At 35.7% G+C, this 27598-nt stretch overlaps 1 protein-coding gene and 1 long non-coding RNA gene across 7 annotated transcripts; one reads left to right on the forward strand and one right to left on the reverse strand.

Moving 5' to 3' along the window:
- On the reverse strand, positions 1-2217 carry LOC141555217 (uncharacterized). Its single transcript, XR_012486096.1, has 2 exons — positions 1882-2217; positions 1-1358 (listed from the first exon to the last, which is right to left on the reverse strand). It is a non-coding gene; the product is annotated as an uncharacterized LOC141555217 (long non-coding RNA).
- NEIL2 (nei like DNA glycosylase 2) lies at positions 1002-24823 on the forward strand. 6 transcript variants are annotated; one of them, XM_074287932.1, is made up of 6 exons: positions 1002-1099; positions 2328-2423; positions 14019-14158; positions 19874-20241; positions 22066-22259; positions 23615-24771. In XM_074287932.1, the coding sequence occupies exons 3-6, from the start codon at positions 14021-14023 to the stop codon at positions 23932-23934; spliced, it is 1020 nt and encodes a 339-aa protein (XP_074144033.1). In that variant the 5' UTR covers positions 1002-1099; positions 2328-2423; positions 14019-14020; the 3' UTR covers positions 23935-24771. The 6 variants fall into 6 exon arrangements, with proteins under 6 accessions (XP_074144033.1, XP_074144034.1, XP_074144030.1 ...); XM_074287933.1 differs by lacking the exon at positions 1002-1099 and adding an exon at positions 1929-2020; XM_074287929.1 differs by lacking the exon at positions 1002-1099 and adding an exon at positions 2000-2137.
- Positions 24824-27598: the final 2775 nt, after the last annotated feature.

The raw sequence follows: 27598 nt of genomic DNA on the forward strand, positions 1-27598 counted from the left end.
TGAATGCAGGAAAAATTTATTTTACAATCTTGTGAGAATGAGTGCTTAGGTGAGTAGACACACGTTTGAAATTCCAAAAGTTGCATTTTATTTCCTATCTTGAAGCACAAGTCCCTCCTCCAGTTCCCCATTAATTGGATGTTACAGAAGTTAAATGACATGAATCTCCATCCCTCCTTGCTTAGTTAGTCCCTGCTTCCAAGGAGCTTACATTTTAAAGGGGGGAGGTAACAGAGGAAGGTTAAGAAGAACATTTTTTTCATATCTCAGGCCACCATCCCTGATTATAAAAGTTAGTCCAAGTCCCCAAGGAGCTTATATTCTTTTGGGGGAAGATAACTTCCACCCTGGATTATTTTCTTGATGTCCTTATGGGTTTCAGTTTTCTAATTTGTTTCATTTCTCCAATTTAATTTTAACTGTGCAAACCAAATGCCCATTCATGTCTCATACCTGGAATGTACTACCTCTTCTTTTCTGCTCCCCCATTACTTCTAGTTTCCATCAAAGCCCATCTAGAGAATTTTCCAGATCCTTCAAGCTGCCAGCGCTACCTTCCTTCTCTAAATTACTTGTATTTACTTTGTATATTTGCATTTTCCTGAATGTCTCCCAGATAGAATGTAAGATGTTTGGCAGTTGACAGTTTATTTACTCTTAAGGCATTAGGGGAAGCCCACCCCCCAAACAAACTGCATTTACATAGTAGGGTTTAATAAGCTCTTGTTCATTAATTGAGAAGGCCTAAGCTCTATGAGAAGGCAGGGCACCATCCTCTGCCTTTTTCCTTGTCCTAGATTTATAAAACCTATACAGATGTGTAAGATTTATAGGATCTATAGATTTATAGAATATCAGATCTGAAAAGGACTTTGGAGACCATAGGATCCTAGATCTGGTGGAGCTACTAAACCGCATTATCTAATCCCACAGTTTTAAGAAAGGAGGAAGGAATCCCGGAGGGGTTTGGGAGTTTCTCCTAACAGGACACAGTAAGTCTCAGAGGTGGGAAGCAGGCTCAGGCCCTCTGACTAGATCGCTCCGCCGTCCAGTTTCCAAAAGAGAAAACTGAGGTCGAGAGATGGGATGTCCGGATCAGGTGCGCCAACCAGTCCAGCCCCCTGCAGTGGGTCAGAGAACATCTATTGCCACATTTGAAGGTCAGATACAAGTAAACCCGGTGTGAGGTGAGAGGCAGTAAAACATCCTGGGAAGAGGGCAGGCAGGTCTGCGCAGGATCAGTGGGCAAACCAGGGATGCTGAAGCCTTCAGAAAAGATGAATTTTTGTGGATTGGATTGTCTTCAAGCACCAGAAGATGGAAGAGGTTTTAAACTTGTTCAGGCCCACACGGCAGAACTGAAAATAGTGTAAAAAAAAAAAAAAAAAAAAAGACAATTTAGGCGGGGGAAAGAAAAACGCTTCTCTTTACTTAAAGAGATATACTTAGAAAATTCGGAGGTCCCTGAAGTGCCTAAACTCCCCCTCTCCGGGAGGCTCCTCCCCCCCCAAGCTTGAAAGATCATTAAATGAGTAGGGGCCTGAGAGGAGTTAAAGATGACTGGGAGATCCTCGGCAAACTGAGAGATTTGGGGGCTTTACTAAACGTCCGGCACGTCCTTCCCAGATCTCCACTGTATCTAAGTCCACTTCTCTCTTCCCCCACTCTCGTCTTCTTCCCCCTCCCCTGTCCTCCTCCACCCTCTCCCCCCCCCCCCGTCCTCCTCCTCGGTCCTCCTCCCCCCTTTCCCCCCCCCGTCCTCCTCCCCCCTCCCCCCGTCCTCTTCCCCCCTCCCCCCGTCCTCCTCCCCCTCCCCCCGTCCTCCTCCCCCTCCCCCCGTCCTCCTACCCCCCACTATCTCCGCGTCCCCTTTCCAAAAACCTTCTCCTTCCTCTCAGCTCCACCCCCTTGTTCTCTTCTCCAATGATGGGGCCCTTCGTTACGCGGCTCTCCCTGTGATTGGATGCATCCCGCGGGAGCTTCCCTTCTGAAGCTAGGAGCCAAACGCAGCTGGCTGAAGGTGACCAGAGTGGGAGCTTCTCACTTAGCTCTTTCCACCTGTGGTCGAGTCTCTTATCTTCAGTTCTACTTCCCCTGTGCCGGGGTCGGGAACCCGGGCTGAGTTCGGCCACACTCGGTTCTTGTCACACTTCCCTTAAGGACTCTTCCCATCCCTGTTAGCCGAAAGTGTTCCGGGCAAATCTTCGAGGGGGTTCCAGCTCCTGGGGGTGGGGGAGGGGTGATGAGGGACTGAGGGTGGACTGAGCCTGGGCTCGAGCCACTTCCTTGGGAAGAAGGGCCCCTGAACGCCCCCTTTTCATTTTCAGCAACTTCTTAGGTGCAGTTCCACCTCAGTTTTGCAAGTTCTGGAACCCTGGACTCGCCAGCTGCCTCTCTGGAATTTCAAGTGGATTTCTGCAAGGGTCAGTAGAATCTCTTTTCTTTCTTTCTGTGTTGTTGTTGTTGTTGTTTTTTTAATTAATTAATTTTATATTTTAATAGTTTTTATTTACTAGATATATGCATGGGTAATTTTACAACATTGACAATTGCCAAAACTTTTGTTCTAATTTTTCCCCTCCTTCCCCCCCCAGATGGCAGGTTGACCAATACATGTTAAATATGATAGAGTATAAATTAAATACAATATATGTATACATGTCCAAACAGTTGTTTTGCTGAACAAAAAGAATCAGATTTTGAAATAGTGTACCATTAGCCTGTGAAGGAAATCCAAAATGCAGGCGGACAAAATTAGAGGGATTGGGAATTCTGTGTAGTGGTTCATAGTCATCTGCCAGAGTTCTTTTGCTAGGTGTAGCTGGTTCAGTTCATTACTGCTCTATTGGAACTGATTGGGCTCATCTCGTTGTTGGAGAGGGCCACGTCCATCAGAGTTCATCATCATATAGTCTTGTTGAAATATACAACGATTTCCTGGTCCTGAGTAGAGCCTCTTTTCACCCCACCCCTCCTTTAATAAGCTTACCTCCTCAGGGCTTGCTACTCTCTTGTAGTTTGCTTTGTTTAAGTCAATTACTTTGGATGTATGCCTGCAGTCGCCTTTCAATTGTGAGCTCCTTGAGGATTGGAACTCTTTTTTGCCTTTTTTTTTTTTTTAAGTATCACCCCTCACTTAGCACAACATTTAGCACATAGGAAAGCGGTTAATAAATGTTTATTGAATGAATTATTGAAATAGGGACAATTTAGAGAGCTAAATGATCCCTAAAATTCCAAGCCAAGTTGTGTGACCCTGTTGTGGACATTAATTTCCCATTCAGTTTTGGGAACCCAGCCTGGGGAATAGTAGATAGTACTGCCTTTGGAGCCAGAAAGTTTCTGAGGCTGAGGGATGTAGAAGCAAATAGGCCCGAATTGCTTCTACATCCCTTAGCTTAGCAACTATTCTAAAACATTTCTCTCCTCAAGCTTTTAATGTTTTATCCATGGTCCTTTTTTTTTTCCCCAAATATATTAATAATAGCTTTTTTGTAAAAAAAAAAAAAAAAATTTTGGACAAATACATGCATAGTTTTCAACATTCACTTTTGCAAAACCTTGTATTTCAGATGTTTTTCCCTCTTTTCTCCCCTTTCCCTCCCCTAGCAGCAAACAGCCTAATATAGATTAAATATGTACAATTCTTCTAAACATATTTCTATATTCATCATGCTGCCCAAGAAAAATCAAATCAAAAGGGGGAAAATGAACAAGCAAACAATAATTACAATTTTAAATCACAAAATTTAAATAATACTGTGCTTTGATCTAGATTCAGTATCCATTGTTCTTTCTCTGAATTTGGATGGCTCTTTCCATCACAATTCTATTGCAATTGCCTTGAATCACTTCATTGTTGAAAAGAACCAAGCCCATCACAGTAGATCTTCATATAATCTTGTTGCTGTGTGCAATGTTTGCTTGGTTCTACTCACTTCACTTAGCCTCAGTTCATATAAATCTTTCCAGGCTTTTTTGAAATCAGCTTGCTCATCATTTCTTATAAAACAATAGTATTCCATTACATTCATATATTATAAATTATTCAGCCTCTTAATTAATTAATGGGCATCCATTCAATTTCCAATATGCCCCCCCCCAAAAAAAAAAAAAAAGCTGCTATAAACATTTTGCACATTTGGGTCCTTTCCCCTCCTTTATGATCTCTTTGGGATACAGACCTAATAGTGATACTGCTGGATCAAAGGGTATATGTTGAGGACCACGATTTAGTGTGAAGCCCAGAAAGTCTGTAAAGGGTTAAAAGGAGACTGTCCCTTTAAGGGGCAGTTCTATTTCCTCACAGCTGTACATCATAACACACCTGAAGGAATTGCAAATCGGCCTTTACTGACTCAGATGTTGGTTGTGAATTGAGAATGAAATAAATTGGAGGCAAGAGGAGAATGTAAACTGTCTCTTGGTCTCTTTGTATTGTTATTATCCTCTCACATGAAGGCATCTAGTCTGCTGATCAGAATTAGAACCCCAGCAGCCACTAACAGGTGACTTCTATGACAGGTATACATAATTTTATAGCACTTTGTTGCCAATGGTTCTAACACATCCTCGATTCCCACTCCAAAAAGTGAATAACAAGAGACTTTTTGCTATGAACTCCCTTTCTCCTCCTGTTTTTTTAAAAATCTCTCTATCCTCTATCCCTGAGGATATCTTTGCCTTGTTTTTTTGTTGCCACAGCCAATACACCTTCACTTATATATTTTTTGTCTTATTATTAATCATTCCTACTCTTTAATTTCTTCCTATAATTTGGCTCTTTTCTATCTTTATGCAAATACATTCAAGTTTCTCATTCTTTAAAAAAAAATTAATTTTATCCTGATGTACTCCTAAGCTTTTGTTCCAAGTTTTGTCTCTTTTACAAACCCATGCCTATACATTTGTTCTCTTCATTTGCTTCCTTCTCAAACCTTTCCAATCTGATTTCCCACCCTATCAATTGCCTACTGCTCAAGATTACTGGTGATCCTTGAATGGCTAAATTTGATGCTTTTTCTCTTTAACTTTTTTATAATTTTCAATGATTGAGACCATATTAATAATCAAATTAATAAAAACCATGTGATCATCTCAATAGATGCAGAAAAAGCATTTGATAAAATCCAACATCCATTCCTACTAAAAACGCTTGAGAGTATAGGAACAAATGGACTATTCCTTAAAATTATAAGGAGCATATATTTAAAACCTTCAGTAAACATCATTTGTAATGGTGATAAACTAGAACCTTTCCCTGTAAGATCAGGAGTGAAACAAGGTTGCCCACTATCACCATTACTATTCAATATAGTACTAGAAACTCTAGCCTTGGCAATAAGAGCCGAGAAAGAGATTCAAGGAATTAGAATAGGAAATGAGGAAATCAAATTATCACTTTTCACAGATGACATGATGGTATACTTAGAGAACCCCAAAGACTCTGCTAAAAAGCTATTAGAAATAATTCAGAATTTTAGCTAAGTTGCAGGATACAAAATAAATCCACATAAATCCTCAGCATTTTTATACATTACCAACACAATCCAACAGCAAGAGATACAAAGAGAAATTCCATTCAGAATAACAGTCGATAGTATAAAATATTTGGGAATATATCTACCAAAGGAGAGTCAGGAATTATATGAGCAAAATTACAAAACACTTGCCACAAAAATAAAGTCAGATTTAAATAATTGGAAAGACATTCAGTGCTCTTGGATAGGCCGAGTGAATATAATTAAGATGACAATACTCCCCAAACTAATCTAATTATTTAGTGCTATACCAATCAGACTCCCAAGAAACTATTTTAATGACCTAGAAAAAATAAAAACACAATTCATATGGAAGAATAAAAGGTCGAGAATTGCAAGGGAACTAATGAAAAAAAAAGTCTGAGGAAGGTGGTCTAAGTGTACCTGATCTAAAGCTATATTTCATAGCAGCAGTCACCAAAACCATTTGGTATTGGCTAAGAAATAGACTAGTTGATCAGTGGCATAGGTTAGGTTCACAGGGCAAGATAGTGAATAAAAATAGCAATCTAATCTTTGACAAACCCAAAGATCCCAAATTTTGGGATAAGAATTCATTATTTGACAAAAACTGCTGGGAAAACTGGAAATTAGTATGGCAGAAACTAGGCATGGACCCACATTTAACACCACATACTAAGATTAGATCAAAATGGGTCCAAGATTTAGGCATAAAGAACAAAATCATAAACAAATTGGAGGATCATGGGATGGTTTACCTCTCAGACTTGTGGAGGAGGAAGGAGTTTGTGTCCAAGGGAGAACTAGAGACCATTATTGATCACAAAATAGAAAATTTTGATTACACCAAATTAAAAAGTTTCTGCACAAACAAAACTAATGCAAACAAGATTAGAAGGGAAGTAACAAATTGGGAAAACATTTTTACAGTTAAAGGTTCTGATAAAGGCCTCATCTCCAAAATATACAGAGAATTGACTTTAATTTATAAGAAATCAAGCCATTCTCCAATTGATAAATGGTCAAAGGATATGAACAGACAATTTTCAGATGATGAAATTAAAACTATTTCCACTCATATGAAAGTGTTCCAAATCACTATTGATCAGAGAAATGCAAATTAAGACAACTCTGAGGTATCATTACACACCTGTCAGATTGGCTAAGATGACAGGAACAAATAATGAAGAATGTTGGAGGGGCTGTGGGAAAACTGGGACACTGATGCATTGTTGGTGGAGTTGTGAAAGAATCCAACCATTCTGGAGAGTAATCTGGAATTATGCCCAAAATGTTATCAAAATGTGCATACCCTTTGACCCAGCCATACTACTACTGGGCTTATATCCCAAGGAAATAGTAAAGAAGGGAAAGGGACCTGTATGTGCCAAAATGTTTGTGGCAGCCCTTTTCATAGTGGCTAGAAGCTGGAAGATGAATGGATGTCCATCAATTGGAGAATGGCTGGGTAAATTATGGTATATGAATGTTATGGAATATTATTGTTCTGTAAGAAATGACCAACAGGAGAAATACAGAGAGGCTTGGAGAGACTTACATGAACTGATGCTAAGTGAAACGAGCAGAACCAGAAGATCATTATACACTTCAACAATGATACTGTATGAGGATATATGCTGATGGAAGTGGATAACTTCAACATAGAAAAGAGCTAATCCAATTCCAATTGATTAATGATGGACAGAATCAGCTACATCCAGAAAAGGAACACTGAGAAATGAGTGTAAACTGTTATTTTTACCTTCTGAATCCAATTCTTCCTGTGCAACAAAAAATTCAGTTCTACACACATATATTGTTTCTAGAATATACTGTAATATATTTAACATGTATAAGACTGCCTGCCATCTGTGGGAGGGGGTTGGGGGAGGAAGGGAAAAAATCTGAATAGAAGTAAGTGCAAGGGATAATGTTGTAAAAAATTATCAATGCATATGTACTGTCAAAAAAAAAGTTATAATTATAAAATAAAATAAAAATTAAATAATTAAAAAATTTTTTTTCAATGATTGATTACAACTTTCTTAGGTACTTTCTTCTTCTGATTCTGACATTGTTCTCTCCTAGTTCTTAACCTGTTTGCCCTGTCCTTTGTCCTATTATTATTTACTGCTCTCTAATCTAGGCCCAGTTCTCTTCTCTCATATATTATCCCCTCACTTTTTCTTGGAAATTCTATTTCAGTTTATCTCATAGATATTTAAACTCAATATATCCAAAATAGAACTTGTCTTCCTCTAAATACAGCATCTCCTCAAACTTCCCAGCTCATATTGTGTACTACTCATTGTCTTAATCATAATATTTGTGTAATCTCTGACTTTTTCTCTCTCTTCCCCCCACATTGCCAAATTTGTGGATTCTATTTCCACAATGCTTCAGGCCCCTTTCTTTCTTTCTTTTCTTTTTTTTTTTTTCTTTTTCCTTTTCCTTCATCTACTTTGTTTTAACATCCTTTTTTTTCTCCAGTTTTCAACATTTGCTTTTATAAGATTTGATTTCCATTTTTTCTCCCATCTCCCCAAGAGAGCAAGTAATCTGATATATATTATATATGTCTAATCATATTAAACATATTTCCACATTACTCGTGTTGTGAAAGAAGCATTAGAATACAAGGGAAAAACCACAAGAAAGAAAAAACAAAAAAAGTGAAAATAACATGCTTTTGATCTGCATCCATAGTTCTTTCTCTAGATTTGTTTTTCCATCATGAGTCTTTTGGGAATTGTCTTGGATCATTGTATAGCTGAAAAGAGTTAAGTCTGTCAAAATTGATTATTGCAATGTTGCTGCTGTTGTTTACAATGTTTTCCTGGTTTTGCTAACTTCACTCAGCATCAGTTCATGTAAGTCTTTCAAAGAATCCTCTTTCTAATTGAACAGCTGTTCATACTTTTACTATTCTTCAACTGGACTATTTTGACAGCTGTTCAGTTGGTGTCCCTATTTCTTTTGTTAACTCTTGAGGTTCAGGGGGAATCCATAATGGCATTCTGATCCAGTGACCCAGATATCACTCCAAAATTTGGAGGCTTAGATAATATTCAAGTCAAGAAAGAGCTGTTTATTATAACTGTAATACCAATTAAAGGGCTAAATTCCAAGAGAGGAAGATAGCAAAAAGCAAGAAACAAGGAGGTAAATTTATAGGAATTTGGGAGTACAGAACAAAGAACAGAATAGGGTAAATGATGTCATGGGATTGGGGTTCACATTTGGAAAGTTTGGTAATGGGGGCTAACAGTGGCCCCCTTTTTTAAGCTAAGGGAGTACTCATTGTTTGGGTCCACGTGCAAGAGAACAGCCCAGAATTTTGAAGGACAACTTGGACATCCTTGAAGAATAACTTAGTAGAATAAAGATATCAGGTCCAACTCCCTTTCTTTCACACACATTCTCCAAGGTTGTGCTGTATTACTCTCAGTGCCTACATTCCTGAGGTGACTATATCATTCCCAAAGCCAGGAGGCTTGAGGGTTTCTTGAAAATACTACTATTTGGGGACAGCTAGGTGGCATAATGGTTAGAGCATCAGCCCTGAAGTCAGGAGGACCTGTGTTCAAATTGAGAGGTAAAATATCTTGTGTTTTTCTAATTTGCTTATAATATCATTCTTTAGGCCTAGATCATGAACCCATTTTGGCCTTATCTTGGTGTATGGTGTTTAGTGTGGGTCAATGCCTAGTTTCTGTCATACTAGTTTCCAATTTTCCCAGTATTTTTTATCAAACAGTGAATTCTTATCCCAAAAGCTGGAGTCTTTGGATTTTTCAAACACTGGATTGCTAGAGTTATTGATTATTTTTTCCTGTGATCCTAACCTGTTCCACTGATTGACTAGCTATTTCTTAGCCTACACCAAATGGTTTTGATGACTGCTGCTTTATTAATACAGTTTTACATCAGGTACAGCTAGGCCACTTTCATTTGATTTTTTTTTTTCCCCATTAGTTCCCTTGAAATTCTTGACCTTTTGTTCTTCCAGGTGAATTTTGTTGTTATTTTTTCTAGGTCATTAAAATAGTTTCTTGAGAGTCTGATTGGTATAGTACTAAATAAATAGATTAGGTAGTATTTTCATCATTATTATATTCACTTGACCTATCTAAACTTGATATTTTTCCAGTTGTTTAGATCAACTTTATTTGTGTGGAAAGTGTTTTGTAGTTTTGCTCATATAGTTCCTGACTTTGCCTTGGCAGGTAGATTCCCAAATATTTTATACTATCGACATTTATTTTGAATGGAATTTCTCTTTGTATCTCTTGTTGTTGGATTTTGTTAGTGATGTGTAAAAATGCTAATGATATATGTGGATTTATTTTGTATCCTGCAACTTTGCTAAAGTTGTGGATTATTTCTAATAGCTTTTTAGTAGAATCTCTGGGATTCTCTAAGTATATCATCATATCATCTGCAAAGAGTGATAATTTGGTTTCCTCATTACCTACTCTAATTCCTTTAATCTCTTTCATCATATTGCCGAAGCTAGCATTCTAATACAATATTGAATAGTAATGGTGATAGTGGGCAACCTTGTTTCACTCCTGATCTTACTGGGAATGGTTCCAATTTATCCCCGTTACATATGGATTTAAATAGATGCTACTATTTTAAGAAAAGTTCATTTATTCCTATACTTTTTATTGTTTTTAATAGGAATGGGTGTTGGATTTTATCAAATGCTTTTTCTGCATCTATTGAGATGATCATATGATTTTTGTTAATTTGGTTATTGATATAGTCAATTACGCTAGTACTTTTCCTAATATTGAACCTGCCCTGCATTCCTAGTATAAATCCAACTTGGTCATGGTGTATTATTCTGGGGATGATTTTCTGTAATCTTGTTGCTTATATTTTATTTAAGATTTTTGCATCAATATTTATTAGGGAGATTGGTCCATAATTTTTTTTCTCTTTCTTCATCCTATCTGGTTTTGGTATCAGTACCATGTCTGTGTCATAAAAGGAATTTGATAGGACTCCTCCTGAGTTCAAATGTGACCTCAGACACTTAAACACTTCCTGCCTGTGTGACCCTAGGCAAGTCACTTAACCCCAATTGCCTCAGCAAAAAAAAAAAAAAGAAAGAAAGAAAGAAAAGAGAGAGAAAATACTACTATTGGGGTTTATACTACATCACTTTTTCCAACTTATCCTTGATGTAGCTTCCTTGATCTTCTAATTTATTTGTGATGTAATCTTTTATATCTAGACTTTAGCTTGGTGTATTGTGTACTCTGTTGCTCTAAATCTAATTTCTGCCAAATTGATGTCCAATTTTTGTTATATAAGTGCTTACCTTACTAGCTGAATTCTTTGGGATTTTTGTGCACTAGCTTACCATATATATTTTAAAAGCTCTCCTTTGTAACAAGTATGATTGTATAAATTAAAACCATATTGGCCACACCTGGGGGAAAAATGTCCCTTTGAGTTCCTAGTCCTTTCTGATTAATCATCAGTCTCTGCATCAACTAGGGCTCTTAAGTCTTTCAAAGTTGGTTTCCTTTGCAATATATAGTCATTGTAGAAATTGTTTTCCTGGTTCTATTTACTTAACTCTGTACCAGTTGATAAAAGCACTCATAGGCTTCTTTGAAACTTATAATTGTGGGGGAGCTAGATGGCTCAGTGAATAGGGCACTCTCACTGAAGTCAAGAGCACCCTAGTTCAAATCCAGAGTCAGTCACTTAATCTTCTAAGATTCTCTGACCCTGCACAAGTCACTTAAGCCCAGCTGCCTTGAGGGGAAAAAAAAACTTTAATTATTTCTTAGAGTATAATAATGTTCCTTTACATTCCTAGGCCACATTTGCTCAGCTTTTCCCTATTTGATGTGTACTCACTTTGTTTCTAGTTAATATGATATTTTTCACTACAACAAGAGGTGCTGCTTTAAATACTTTTGTGCTTATGAGTCCTTTCCATTGGTATTGAGGGCATAGGCCTTAATAGTGGTATTAACTGGGTATTCATTTTAGTCATTTGTGGCTTATAGTGCTTTCCAGAATGATTGGATCAGTTTAGTTTGTTCAGAAGAATATACTTGCCCTTTTACAGCTCCTTCAGCAATTCTCATTTCCCCTTTTTGGTCATCTTTGCTAATCTTGAGGGGAATGAAGTAGAGTTTCAGAAATGTTTTTAATTTGTATTTCTCTTACTAGTAATTTCTTAAGTGGTTATTAATAGTTTTTTTTTTTTTTTTTTTAAGAAAAGCTTGGTCCTTTCCTATGTTTTGATAATTTACTTTTTGAAAAATGAATTTTTCTTAAATATTTTATATCAGGTCCTCATATAGCCTAGATATCAGATCTTTATCATAGTCTCTTGCTGCAAAGATTTTTATTCCATTTAGTTGTTTCCCTTTTAATTTTAATTGAATTGCTTATGTTACTAAAGAAATTCTTCACTTATGTAATATATTCATTTTGGACCAGTCCCTTGGTCAAAAACTCCTTATCCATAGCCATGGAAGATCTCCCTCACAAAATATGTTTGTTCATGTTGTAACCTTGGGTATTAAAATCATGTATCCATTTGGAGATGATTTGCTATGTGATAATGGGATATTAATCTAAACCTATTTCTATCACATTAGTTTTCTAGCTTTTCCAGCAGTATTTGACAGATAGTTTGCTCAGTCACCCTTGATCTGTGAATCAGAATAGGATAGTGGGTGACAAAATTGCCAGTTGGCAGTCATTCTCAAATCTCACATAAAATACTGTACTATGTTTTGGGTCCTGGATTTCATTTGCTATAGTGCACAACCATAGTCTTCGTAGTCCTTTTTAGTCTCTTACATACCAGTACACAGACCTTCTCTGTTTCCTTTTGTTCACTTGGGCTGGAAAAATGACTCATTGTCACTTTTTCTTGGATTTTCTAATGAGGATTTTCCAGATCAATTTGGAGGTTGGGGTGTAATTTATGTTCTGCATTCTTGGCTCCAGCTTCTCCAGTTAATTTTTAATCCTTCGGTGGTATGTTGGGGGAAAAAAATTGCATTGTGGTCAAGAAAAGATGTATTTTACTATTCCATTTGGTTATAAAATTGTTATATCTTAATGGTCAGTTTTTATAAAATTGCCATGTATACCTTAGAATGTATATATTCCTTTCTATTTTCATTCAGTAATTTTGATAAATCTTATGTCTAACTTTTTCAAAATTTATTGTGAGCTATCTTTCTTGTTTATTTTTTGAGAGATTAGTTTAATTCTAATAGGGGTGCATTGAGGGTCCCTATTATAGTTTTATTATCATTGTAATTTTTTTAGCTTTCCCTTTTAATACTTTGATGCTATGCCATTTGGTGTTAAATTCATCGTCTATAGTATCTTCTTTTTAAAAACCAATTTCCTTCATCTATATTTCTTTTAATTCCATCAATATTCTCAGTCTTTTATTTTTCGAAATGAATTTCACTACTATGTTGAGTTTGTAAGGTATTCTTTTGATACTTTGATATAATAGCATAAAACTGACTAACTTTGGTACTATTATAATTTTTATTGTAAGCTATTTAACTTTGTAGTTAAATCTCTACAAGTATTTTGTGTTTTTTGGTAGATTCATCCCCAAGTTATTTGTTCATTTTGCAATTATTTGGAATGGAATTTTCCTTTCTATTGTCTCTTAAATTTAATTGTGAAATACTGCTGATTTTTGAGCATTTTGTAGGTTTCGACTTTGCTGAAGCTTATTTTTTCATTCAGTATCTTTATTGATTTCCTAAGATTTTCAAATGAAATCATCATGCCATTAATAAATAGGAAGTTTTATATCCTCTTTACTTAGTTTTATGTCATTAATTTTTTTTCTAGTGTTTTTTTTTTTTAATAATTGTTGGATTAAGTTGGGTTTTTCTTTTCTTAGCTGAAAATCTTGTAGTTGATCTTTATTGAGTCATAAAATAGTGGGGATTCAACATAGGCATCTTTTTCTGATAAACCCCATCATTTATATAAACTCAAGCTCAACTTGATTATTATCTTGTCCATGAATGTTTTTTGCACTTTACCATGTCCTTACCTCATTCTTGGAATGTCCTTGCTAATGTTTCAACCTTTAAACTCCATCTCAACCTGAATAGACTAACTCATAATGTATTATTGATTCCCTGATCTATCTGTTTTGTATCATCCCTTTCTCATTTTACATGGTATTTTAGTGTTTAGTTCTCTAATGCTTTTAGGTTATGTATTTTTTATATTACTCTCTATATAAGACTGTAAGCTCTAATGAGAACAGAGTGTTTTTATTATTTTGGATCTTACTAAGCTCTTTACCCTGACACATTAATTAGAATCTTGATATATGTTGGATCCTAAGTGCATTATAGAAGAAAGGGCTGGACTAGCAAGATCTAGTATCTCATGTCAGCTCTGCCACCAGTGGGAGCTTGTACTTTTCTGACAATAGAAAATTGACTGTCACTGACTGGTGGTCTCTGCCCCTTTTTTTTTCCTTTTATCTGTTGGCAGGAATGCCAGAAGGACCATCTCTGAGGAAGTTCCACCAGTTGGTGGTTCCATTTGTAGGGCAGTTGGTGGTCAAGGTAGGGGGCAATAGTAAGAAGATGGACCCCAACATGCTAGAAATGCTTCGGCTTCAGGACTCACAGGTAAGGTGGGTTTATAGGACAAATGTTTGATTTTATTCTGATACCACATGCTGATAGCTTGTCTGCCAAGCTGTTTTTAACTTTGAAAGCTACTCTATTTCAACAAATATGTGCCCATTATTTATTGGGCATTTTGCTAGGGATACTAAAACAAAACACATCCCTTAACCATGTTTCTACCATAGAATTCATAGGGTATGATCCTCTTAGTCACCACCATTTCCATTTGGGAAAAGGTAGCTATAAAAGTATTTAATGTAGGGGGCAGCTAGGTTGCACAATGGTTAGAGCACCAACCCTGAAGTCAGGAGGACCTGAGTTCAAATCTGGCCTCAGACACTTAACATTTCTAGCTGTGTGACCCTGGGCAAGTCACTTAATCCCAATTGCCTCAGGAAAGAAAAAAAATTTTCATGTGGCATTCTTTCTTTTAAATCTAGATTTTTATTGCCTTTTTCACCTGACTATGTCATTTATAAAATATATAATATATAAAAAATATCCCATTTATAACTCGGGTATCATGCTAAGCAGTTTACACACTTATGTTTTCTTTACTTTTGCAGCATTTGACATCAATAACCACTATCTTTTTCTCCGAGTTTTCTTGTTATGGCTTTTTTTTGCTTCTCCTCTTACTTATCTTGTTCTCAATCTTTATTTTCCTTTAGGACATCCTCTAGTGCCACCTCATATAAGGCCTTTACATTTGTTTTTAAAACACTTTGATTTCTAAATTCTCTCTCTTTCTCTTGCCTACCCCTATAAAGAAGGCATACATAAAGTTTTGCAAAACATTTCCATGAAAAGTCATGTGAAAGAAAACATATTTCCTTATAAGGGAAAAAAAAGTTTTGTTTTTTTTTTTTTTTTTTTTTTTTTTTTAAGCATGCTTCAGTATGTATTCAGTCACAATCAGTTTTTTCTCTAGGTGTAGATAGATTTTTCATCATAAGTCCTTCAGAGTAGTCTTGGATCATTGTATTACTGAGTAAAGTCATTCACAAGTAAATATTCCATTAACATTGCTATTTGTTCATTTTGTTTAAGCTGGTGGAAGACTTTCTAGATTTTTCTGAGTCTTCTTGATTGTCACTTCTTATAGAACCTTAATATTCCATCATAATCATTCCCCAATTGATGGGCATCCTCTCAATTTCCAATTGTTTACCCTGAGAAACAAGTTACTATAAATATTTATGTACATAGAGGTCCTTTTGTTTTTTTTAATCTTTTGAACCAAATCAGTTCCAATAGAGCAGTAATGAATGGAACCAACTACACCCAGTGAAAGAACTCTGAGAGATGACTATGAATCACTATGTAGAATTCCCAATCCCTCTATTTTTGTCTGCCTGCGTTTTTGATTTCCTTCACAGGTTAATTGTACAGTATTTCAAAGTCTGATACTTTTTGTACAGCAAAATAACTGTATGGACATGTATATATGTATTGGTCAATTTGCCATCTGGGGGAAGGTGTATGGGGAAGAAGGAAAAAAATTGGAACAAAAGTTTTGCAATTGTCAATGCTGAAAAATTATACATGCATATATCTTGTAACTAAAAAGCTAGAATTAAAAAAAAAATCTCTTTTGGCATACATGCCTAGTAGTGGTATTTTTTTTTATTAAAGCTTTTTATTTTCAAAACGTGTATAGATAATTTTCAATATTCACCCTTGCAAAATCTTGTTCCAAATTTTTTTCTCTCCCCTAAATAGCAAGTAATCTAATATATATGTTAAACATGTACAGTTTTTCTGTACATATTTCCACAATTATCATGCTGCACAAGAAAAATCAGATTGAAAAAGAAAAAATGAAAAAGAAAACAAAATGCAAGCAAACAACAACTTAAAAAATGAAAATGCCATGTTGTGATTCATACTCAGTCCCCTCTTTGGGTGTAAATGACTCTTATTTATTGGATTATTATTAGATTATTGGAATTAGTATGAATCACCTCAAAATTGAAAAGCCATGTCATCAGAATTGATCATTGTTTAATCTTGCTGTTGCTGTGTATAATGTTCTCCTAGTTCTACTCACTTCATTTAGCATCGATTCATATAAGTCTCTCCAGATCTCTGAAATCATCCTACTGGTAATTTTTTATTGAATAATAGAGTGTTCCATTACTATAACTTATTCATCCATTCCCTAATTGATGGGCATCCACTCAGTTTCTAGTTTCTTGCCACCTCGTAGTGCTATTGTTTGATCAAAGGATATGTATGATTTTATAGCCCTTTAGGCATAGTTCATATCTTTTGATCTGTTATCAGTTGGGGGAGTATGACTTTTTTAAATTTTATTTTATAATTATAACTTTTTTTGACAGTACATATGCATGGGTAATTTTTTACAACATTATCCCTTATACTCACTTTTGTTCTGATTTTTTCCCTTCCTTCTCTCCACCCCTTCCCCTAGATGGCAGGCAGTCTTATTCATGTTAAATATGTTATAGGATGACTTTTTTTTTTTTTTTTAAATAAATTTGACTCAGTTTCCTATACTTTTGAGAAATGAAACCTTCATCAGAAAAACTTGTTTCAAAATTCTTTTCATAATTACTGTTGCTAATTGTATTTCCCCCTCCCTAGATCATTCTATTCTTTTTCTCTATTCACCCTATCATTTCTTAAAAGTATTTCACTTCTAACCATTATCTCCCCCATTATGTCCTTTCTTCCCCGCCTTTTCATATCTTTTTTTTTTTTTTTTTTTTTTTTTTTTTCAAAATCCCTTTTGAGCTCTTCTTGGGCTTGAGAACCAGTTCTTATTTTTCTTGGAGGCTTTAAATGTAAGAATTTTGACTTTATCTTTTTCTGAGTGTGTTTTTTAATCTTCCTTGTCATCATAGTATCTTTCTGTAGTCAGAATCTTTTTCTGTTGTTTGTTCGTTTTCCCAGTCTGTTATTTGTCTTTTAACTCTTTATCAAAGTAGGACTCTATTTCCAGTATAGAAGATGCAGTGTCCCAAGCTTCAGGGGTTTTGTTCAACTGTTTTTAGAGATCCTTCTAGGGATCTGTACTATGAGCCAGCACTGTTACTCAGATCTGAATATAGACAAAGCAATAGAGTCCTGCCTCAATGCCTGCAAGGAGGCCCTTGCAATCTCCTTTTGAGGAGCCAGCCATTCAGCTTTCCCTTCTACCATCTGTAGGCTGAGATCTCCAGAAGCTACTGCCACAGCTTTGCTTCTGCTGTTGTTGCTACCACTGTTAATGCTGTGGCTCCCAAGCCTGCTCCTGGTTTGCTGGGGCTCTCCACACACTCTAGTGGAACAAACCTTTCCTGCCAACCTTCCAGATTGTCCTTGTTATCTCTGGAGTGAGAGGTTTGGAAATTGCCACCACTGCTATCTGTTCAGAGGCCTCAAAGTCTGCCCCTGACTTGCTGAGGTTTAGGTTGTGCTAGAACCCACCTTAGTGCAGTCTTTGGCTTGAAAATTATCCACTGGGTCTTTGTGGGTTCTTATTCTCCAAAATTTGTATAGAGTCATTATTTAAAGGTTTCTGGAAGGGTTTGGGGGAGAGCTTTAGCGAGTCTTTCCATTTACTCCACCATCTTGATTCTCTTCAATATTTTTTAATAATATTAAAAAATTAGGAAACATTAGGAGAAGGGAAGTCATATGAAGATTAACTGGAGAACTTGAGGTGGGAATAAGCTGACTTGAATGTGGGATTAACCATAAAAACCTGTAATTGCATTAGTAAATCTTTTATGGAGAATTTATGGAATGATTTAGACAGGAAATAGCAACAGATTTTGCAGCTGGCTTGTAAGCAACATTATAGAATAGTTACCTGCACCAGTGACATACTAAATGCAGTAAAGAAAATAATGCTGCTAGAAATACTTTGAACAAGTACCTCTTATATTGTTTTTTAAATAATATCCCTATAATAGGATTTTTGACTCAAAATAACTTTTTTTCTTATAATTCTTCTAACTTACTACTAGACTGCTAGAATCCTTTTGTAGAAAAATTTGCCATTAGTGCATGTGTTGTTTCTCTGTAACTGTCTGCTTACTGTTTGCTGAGGAGATATAAAGTCTCACTAATGATGTAAACTTTAAAGTTTTGAACTGGTATCTCTTTATTGTAGCACCTGAAACATAGTAAGTGCTATCTCTTATAACAAAAACTAATAAGCAAGGAAGGGGAAACTGTTCAGCAAAATTTAAAGTACATGCCTTGTTTCTACCTCCCATCTTCCCAAGTGGTTCCTCTGTACTCCCCTCCTTATTTTTCCTTCTAAAATATTTTTCTAGCCTTAACTATACATGTTCTCCCCTTTATTCTAAATGATGTTCTTTTTTCATCCCTTGTCTCTCCTCCTTGTCTACTTCAACTTTAGAGAAGGTGTTGCCAATTTTGCTCTTTGGTGATTCATGAATTGTAGCCTTTCATGATGTTAATTTTTGTTAATAATACACAGATCCTTTAAGCTGAGAATAGATTTCAAGTCTCTTTAAATTGATATGTGGATGGCTCACAATTCTTTAAGGCATAAAGTCTTAAAATCCTGGTGTTGTAAATTATACTTCTGTCCCCCCCTTCTATCAGTGGAAACTGAGAACAGCTAGTTCATCATTCACCATGTAGTCTTTACAAGTTCTCTGAAATTGGGAGAGGGCTTAGAAAACTGAGTTTTCTCATTCATGTTTTAATAAATTTGTGCTTCTATTTCTGTAGGTGCTGAATTCAATTCATCATTGGGTATTACAACCCATCTAGACCCTATTGTTAGTTTTGCTATTGCTAAAAATTTGATCATCCTGTGGCTAAAATTGGGAGTGAATCTCTTCAAACCTAGCCAGGCTTCTCTTTAAATTTTAAGACATAGGCCCACATTCAAAACCTTTCCAATTTATTACCACTTTCAAGAACCCAGAGTCACCTTTATACTGTTATTCAATACTTCTTAAAAACCTATATATATCAAGTGCATGTTAGGCTTCTGGGTTGACCCTCTCTCTATTGAATTGGTAAAGTATGTTTGATTTGTACCTCTTGATCATACAGCCAGCATTGATTGAATCTTCAGTAGAAAGCTCCTGGGCAGGGTGAAAAATCATCCCTTCTCTTAAAATTAATCTTCATTTAATTCAACTGTTTAGTAAATATACAAAGTAAAAAAAAAATAGAAATAATAGTTCCCAGAAGACCTAGTTAGGGGAGCCCAGGAAAGAACAGTATTACTAGTCTAAATATAGAGTATCATTTTTCTCTTACATACTTAGGTTTTATAAAAACTAAATTTGCCACTATATTGATTTTATTTTGGATGCAGTCTATATTTGTTCCTGTTTCTACCAATATAAACACTTTGGTTCCAATGCAGAATTGTGAGAGAAAGGACACATAGTATTCTCACCACACTCTTCTGCTGAGTAGCACTTAGAATGTGGGTGGCCAGATGAGGGTCCTGGGAAAAAAAGGGAAGTCCTCATTTTTAACCTAAAAACTTGCTATAGCTATTTGGCCTAATAATACAAGAAATAAATAATATTTCATTGTAGTAACAATACTGCTCCCAAATAAGCAGAAAAAAAGCAGCATCTGCTACAGGAATTCAGAGCAAAAGGGTTGGACACAGAGGGTGCCACAAGATGTGAGAAAACAAGTCTTCCATCAGCATGTACTCCCTATACACATTTTCTCTAGTATATTGCAATTTATGGCTGTTCTTCCTCCTAGGTCCATGGAAAGAATTTATATCTCAACTTTGGCCTAGGTAACGACCTGGAGCCTCCTAACAGTTTGCAGTTGCCAGAGCATCTCCAAAAGGAGGTGAATCTCCCAAAGAAGACAAGTGATTATAAATTTGAATCTACCTCAAGGCTAGATGGACAAGAAGTTCCTAGTTCATCTTCAGACATTAAAGCATTTCAGCTTGGGGAAAAAGAAAAGGATTCTGTTAATAATCCTTGGTGGCTGAATACTTCCCAAAATTCTGAACCTTGGCTTTGCTTCCATTTTGGTTTGTTTGGTAGTGTTCGGGCAAATGAATTATCCAGAGCTACAAAAGCCAACAAGAGGGGAGACTGGAAGGATCCCTCACCCAGGTATTTGGTCAAACTGTTCTCAAAACTGAGAGGATGAAATGTGTGAGTGTCTGACTTTTGAAGGATGTACATATCTTTTACTTCCTTTTATTTATTTCCTTTCACAGAGAGAGGCAGAATGTTTATATAGGCTAATCAGTGCAGCAAGAATTCAAATCCAGTTGCTTACCTAGATGTATTGTAAAATTTTTGGAAAGTCACTTTTTTTTTTTTTTTTTTTAAATTTCCCCCAAATTACATGTAAAAGACAATTTCAAACATTCACTAAAAAATGTTTTTGAATTCCAAATATCCTTCCTTCTCCCAACCAGGGTAAGCAATTTGATATAGGTTATACATGTGTAATCATGCAAAACATATTACCCATATTAGTCATATTATGAAAAAAGTCATACCCAAACGGGGGGGGGGGCCCACAAAAAAGATACTCATAGTGAAAAATAGTATGCTTCAATCTACATTCATATGCTATCTATAGCATTTTTTCATCATGAATCTTTGGGAATTATCTTGGCTCATTATATTGCTGAGAATAGATAATTCATTCACAGTTAATCATCATACACTATTGCTGTTACTCTATACAACATTCTCCTGGTTCTGCTCATTTCCCTTTGTATCAATTCATATATGTCTTCCAGATTTTTCTGAAACCAGCCTAGCACAAAAGTATTCTGTTACAATCATGTGTCACAACTTGTTCAACCATTCCCCAATTGATGGGCATCTCTTTAATTTCCAGTTCTTTGTCACTATAAAGAGTTGTTTTAAATATTTTTGTATAGATAAGTCCTTTCTCCTTTTTTGAATCTTTTTGGGAGATAGACCTAGCAGTGATATATTGCTGGACCAAAGGGCATGTAATTCGATAGTTCTTTGGGCATAATTCCAAATTGTTCTCCATAATAGTTGAATCATTTCATAATTCCATCAATAATGAAATAATTTCTCAATTTTCCCACATCCCCTCCAACATTTATTGTTTTCCTTTTGTCATATTAGGCAATCTGATAAGTAAAGTCATTGTTTAAGAGCTGTGTTTTTCTCCCATTTATAAAATTAAATAAAAAATGTGTTTCTTTTTCTATAATAATGACTTTAATAACTCAGTAAGAAATTGATGGAAAATGTGAGAGTCCTTATGAATGCCTAATGATATTTTCCTCAATCCCCTCCATTCTTGTCATTAGCACTTTTTTCTGAGCAGTTTGAAATGAGGAGCTATGATTCTTACTCCTCATAGTGTCTTTAGGAGTGGTAGAATAGAAAGGTTTCCCAGGATCATTTGAAGTTAATGATAGAGCTGAATCTAGAATTTGGTCAGATAGAAAGAGCACTGGCCTAGCAAGGCAGACACCATAAACTAAATTTCTCAGAGCTGATAGCAAGCAGGATCTCAGTATTAAGGAAGCCCTTAAGTGCTACTATGGCTAGCACTCCAAAGACAGGCTTCTTTCTGCTGTATTCCTCTGCCTGTTTTAATTTTTAACCTTTGTTTAGATGAAGACATCAATAAGCAGGAACATTTCAGTATACAAAAACCCCACAAAGATTGCATGCTAACTATTCTGTTTGTTACATATAGTTTTTAAGTAACAAAATTGCACTTTTTGTCCCCCTCTCAATTTTTGTTTTCTCCCTTTTGTTTTTAATGTTTTAACTTATTTTGTTTTTTCTGCCTGTTGTTTTTTGTTTCATTGTTGTATACCTCCCCCAGAATCTTTTGAATACAATATGTGCTTGATAACTGTTGCTGTTTTTTTAACTCAGCTCTGTTGATGGTCTCCCTTCTACTGTGCTGTAAATTCTCTCGTTTTCTTTTAGGTTGGTTCTACACTTTGAAAAAGGCTTCCTGGCATTTTACAATTGTCAGATACACTGGTGCTTGGGACCAGTGGTCAAACCAACTTCAGATATCCTATCTGAGCAGTTTGATCGAAGACAAGCCTTGGAAGCTTTGAAGCAGGATAACCCTGTTTGTTATACTCTTCTGGATCAAAGATATTTTTCAGGCCTGGGTATGACTGACCAGAAGGGGATTTTTATGTTTTAAAATGTTTAACTTTGTTTATGTCATTGCCTCTTTTGGCAGTTTGGTGAAGGATATGGATACATCCTTGTGTCCTACTTTCTAGATCCCTAAGTTGGGGTGACAAAATGTACCGTTGCTTTTTAGAGCCCCCACACCAGGGTGATTATAAAATATACCTTCCTAAAGAAGTGATGAGGCAGGACTCCTGAGAATGGTGGGGAAAATGGAGTTCATTTATTTCCAGGGCTTTGCCCTTTTTATAATGTAACAAAAACAACACTGCTCACATGGGACCACATAAACAACTTGCTATTATTATTTGTAGTTTGCCATCTGGTATCACTCTTCCACCTGGTGTCACTCTGCTTCAATCACAACACAGGTTGTCACCACCCCCTGTCTTCTCAGGAAGGCTGAGAACCTTCAGGGGAGCTCAGGAGCTGATTCAGACATTGTCAGCAGGTTCTCTCTGGGCTGAAGGGGTTCCCCCACTAACTGTGGCCCTCTACACATCCTCACTAATATTTTTTAATGCATAAAAGTATTACAAAAGAAACAGTGCTCTAGAACAAGGTATAAAACCATTGCATAAGAGGAAACGGCTCTCATTGGGAATGAAGGGAGGAAGAGTGCTCTGGGAACATAGTATGATTTGCCATGCTCTGATGGCCTGTATTCAGAGCTAATCATTATGCTGCTGATAGGGAGAGACTTGGTGTTGCAACTACAGCCAATGCTATTTTTAAAAAAATTGATTCTCAGTCCCCTATTATTGCTAATTTGTTTTGTTTTGGGATTGTATCCATGTTTCCATGAAATCTGAAAAACTTCCTCTCCAGTGTTATTTTTTTTAAATGTGATTCTTTGTCCTCTAATATGCTAACTTGTTTTGTTTTGAGATTATATTTATGTTATCATAAGACCACTGAAAAAAATTCCTCTAACTGCAACTTAAATCTAGAAAAGGTACCTGGGGACACTGAGAGGTACAAAAACTTGTATTCAGATGAATTTTGAGGTTGGCCCTCTGTACTAGGCTACACTGCCTCTCTCGGTGTTAAGTGTTAGAATTTCATATGGCCAGATCACTACTAACATATATATGTATATATATATTGCTTAGCTGTCCTTTCCATGACTTCAGAGAATCAGTGCTTTAGTTTTAAGGCAAGGTTTTTTTCTTAGGAGTGGGCTTTTTGGGGAGTACTCAAAGTTGAATGGTGAATTGAACAAGTTGAGATAAATTTGCAAGTCCAATTATCCTTCTACTACTATGATTTGTATATTTATTTATCTGTATTTCCTCATTTTTTTTTCTCCTCCTTTCATCTTGATTTGTAGGAAACATCATTAAGAATGAAGTTTTGTACTTGGCTAGAATCCATCCCCTCTCTTTGGGTTCTTGCTTAACTTCTGTGAACCTTGAGTCTTTGCTGGACCATGTTGTGAGTTTCAGTGTTGGTTGGCTGCAGAAAAAATTGGAGGGGAAACCACAACACTATCTGATCTATCAGAAAGAGAAGTGCCCTGCTGGACACCAGATCATGAAGGATAGCTTTGGGCCTCCAAATGGTTTTCAGAGACTCACCTGGTGGTGCCCCTATTGCCAACTCAAGGTGGTATCAGAAGAGGCTAATGAAGTTCAGATTACTCAGGAATAGCTTCCATGATATAATACTTTGTAAAAAGATGTTCCCTTTGCCTGTTTGGTGTTGGTTGATCTATATGTTATATTGGGTGGGGTTTGTAGAGAAGGGAACAGAAGAAAGTTCAGAAGAATACAGAGACAATAAAAAGACAGTTTTGAAAGTAAAAGGGAATTATTACATTTTTTAAAAAGCAAGTGGTCTTCAATGTCAATTTATATTTTCATGCAATTCTCTTTTTGTGTCTTCGCTATATGAAAAAAAATTTTTTTGGTATTTCAGAATAAAAAGATAAATGGATAGGCTTATTCAAAAAGTTTCTAAGGCATTTGGATCCCCTTTTCTTGAATTCCCCTTTTTGAAATGGCAGTGGTTAAAGAAGGGTGCAGGTGATTGGATCCAAAACAACAATGCTTTTTGTATGTAAAAGTTTTATGTTAAGAAAGATACCTAATTAGTCTTTCATATTTCTGTTTCATTCTTTAAAAAGGAAGGGAATACCTTTTGACAGTAGTTAAAGAAAAAAAAATTCCTGGGGTCAAAGTTCTGCTATTAAAATACAGACATTTGCAAAATCATCTGTGAATCTAACAGATGCATTTGTTGAAAAGTATTTTCTTTTTAAGCACTCTAGGTATAACAGAGGTAGAAACTCGAAGCTGTTGGTTAGAGGAGCTCTGTGTTTAGAGGATGAAGGTAGCATACCATAGTTAGAGAGCTCTTATTCCTTTGAGGTGTTTTTTTTCCCTGACTGAAGTTATTTAAATATTGAAATGTTAATTTTTATGAAGATCCCTCTCAAAGTGTCTGATATTGATGCTGAAGCACAAAAATAAAATTACTCTTTGCTAATTGACAATTTTGGTTTTTTTCCAATAAAACTTGAAGGCAGTGTTGTGTGTAACTTGAATTCCAAAGTGACCTGTTTTAACCTTATTTTAACCTTGAATCCCTTATTTTTTCTCCTCATTTTAAAAATGAATTTAATACATGTACTAATTTCTTAGGATTATTATATGGAATTAATGTATGTGAAAAGGCATGGTGAACTATAACTAGAAATAGGATTTATAATTCATTTACTTATAGTATATTATAAAGATTTCTTCTCAGAACTTGCATGGAGCGTTCTAAGCCCAAGTTATCCCATCCTCTGTAAATATATTGGGCTTGGTCATACCAAGAATAGAATCATTATTTAAACTATACCTCCATTTGAAGGAGTGAGACTGAACAAAACTAGCTTATTCTGATAGTCATTCTTGATAAAAAGGTAAATTACTCCTTAAAATCCCTGATTTTTCCTATATTATTGAGTGATTATTATTGATGATTAATATAAAGACTTTCTTTTTAAAGACATAAATGCCCTTTAGTCTTATATTCTTTTTTTTTTTATAATTTAATTTTTATTTTATTTTATAATTATAACTTTTTTTTTTGACATTACATATGCATGGGTAATTTTTTACAACATTATCCCTTGCACTTCTTTTCAGATTTTTTCCCTTCCTCCCCCAACCCCCTCCCCCAGATGGCAGGCAGTCTTATACATGTTAGTATATTCTAGATACAGTATATGTGTGTAGAACCGAATTTTTTGTTGCACAGGAAGAATTGGATTCAGAAGGTAAAAATAACAGTTTACACTCATTTCCCAGTGTTCCTTTTCTGGATGTAGCTGGTTCTGTCCATCATTAATCAATTGGAATTGGATTAGCTCTTCTCTATGTTGAAGAAATCCACTTCCATCAGCATACATCCTCGTACAGTATCATTGTTGAAGTGTATAATGATCTTCTGGTTCTGCTCGTTTCACTCAGCATCAGTTGATGTCTCTCCAAGCCTCTCTGTATTTCTCCTGTTGGTCATTTCTTATAGAACAATAATATTCCATAACATTCATATACCATAGTTTACCCAACCATTCTCCAATTGATGGACATCCATTCATCTTCCAGCTTCTAGCCACTATGAAAAGGGCAGCCACAAACATTTTGGCACATACAGGACCCTTTCCCTTCTCTAGTAGTTCCTTGGGGTATAAGCCCAGTAGTAGTATGGCTGGGTCAAAGGGTATGCACATTTTGATAACTTTTTGGGCATAATTCCAGATTGCTCTCCAGAATGGTTGGATTCTTTCACAACTCCACCAACAATGCATCAGTGTCCCAGTTTTCCCACAGCCCCTCCAACATTCATCGTTATTTGTTCCTGTCATCTTAGCCAATCTGACAGGTGTGTAATGATACCTCAGAGTTGTCTTAATTTGCATTTCTCTGATCAATAGTGATTTGGAACACTTTCATATGAGTGGAAATAGTTTTAATTTCATCATCTGAAAATTGTCTGTTCATATCCTTTGACCATTTATCAATTGGAGAATGGCTTGATTTCTTATAAATTAAAGTCAATTCTCTGTATATTTTGGAGATGAGGCCTTTATCAGAACCTTTAACTGTAAAAATGTTTTCCCAATTTGTTACTTCCCTTCTAATCTTGTTTGCATTAGTTTTGTTTGTGCAGAAACTTTTTAATTTGGTGTAATCAAAATGTTCTATTTTGTGATCAATAATGGTCTCTAGTTCTCCCTTGGACACAAACTCCTTCCTCCTCCACAAGTCTGAGAGGTAAACCATCCCATGTTCCTCCAATTTAATTATGATTTCGTTCTTTATGCCTAAATCTTGGACCCATTTTGATCTAATCTTAGTATGTGGTGTTAAATGTGGGTCCATGCCTAGTTTCTGCCATACTAATTTCCAGTTTTCCCAGCAGTTTTTGTCAAATAATGAATTCTTATCCCAAAATTTGGGATCTTTGGGTTTGTCAAAGATTAGATTGCTATTTTTATTCACTATCTTGCCCTGTGAACCTAACCTATGCCACTGATCAACTAGTCTATTTCTTAGCCAATACCAAATGGTTTTGGTGATTGTTGCTTTATAATATAGCTTTAAATCAGGTACACTTAGACCACCTTCCTCTGACTTTTTTTTCATTAGTTCCCTTGCAATTCTCGACCTTTTATTCTTCCATATGAATTTTGTTGTTATTTTTTCTAGGTCATTAAAATAGTTTCTTGGGAGTCTGATTGGTATAGCACCAAATAAATAGATCAGTTTGGGGAGTATTGTCATCTTTATTATATTCGCTCGGCCTATCCAAGAACACTGAATGTCTTTCCAATTATTTAAATCTGACTTTATTTTTGTGGCAAGTGTTTTGTAATTTTGCTCATATAATTCCTGACTCTCCTTTGGTAGATATATTCCCAAATATTTGATACTATCGACTGTTATTTTGAATGGAATTTCTCTTTGTATCTCTTGCTGTTGGATTGTGTTGGTAATGTATAAAAATCCTGAGGATTTATGTGGATTTATTTTGTATCCTGCGACTTTGCTAAAATTCTGAATTATTTCTAATAGCTTTTTAGCAGAGTCTTTGGGGTTCTCTAAGTATACCATCATGTTATCTGCGAAAAGTGACAATTTGATTTCTTCATTTCCTACTCTAATTCCTTGGATCCCTTTCTCAGCTCTTATTGCCAAGGCTAGAGTTTCTAGTACTATATTGAATAGTAATGGTGATAGTGGGCAACCTTGTTTCACTCCTGATCTTACAGGGAAAGGTTCTAGTTTATCACCATTACATATGATGTTTACTGAAGGTTTTA

Source organism: Sminthopsis crassicaudata, chromosome 2 (genome assembly GCF_048593235.1).
Source record: "Sminthopsis crassicaudata isolate SCR6 chromosome 2, ASM4859323v1, whole genome shotgun sequence".
NCBI lineage: Eukaryota > Metazoa > Chordata > Mammalia > Dasyuromorphia > Dasyuridae > Sminthopsis > Sminthopsis crassicaudata.

What these genes read in the sequence shown, in the direction of transcription:
- NEIL2 (XM_074287932.1), top strand. Translation starts at nt 14,021, where the DNA reads ATGCCAGAAGGACCATCTCTGAGGAAGTTCCACCAGTTGGTGGTTCCA. An exon ending in TTCGGCTTCAGGACTCACAG is followed by an intron (nt 14,159 to 19,873) that starts GTAAGGTGGGTT and finishes TCTTCCTCCTAG; the next exon opens with GTCCATGGAAAGAATTTATA. An exon ending in TGGAAGGATCCCTCACCCAG is followed by an intron (nt 20,242 to 22,065) that starts GTATTTGGTCAA and finishes GTTTTCTTTTAG; the next exon opens with GTTGGTTCTACACTTTGAAA.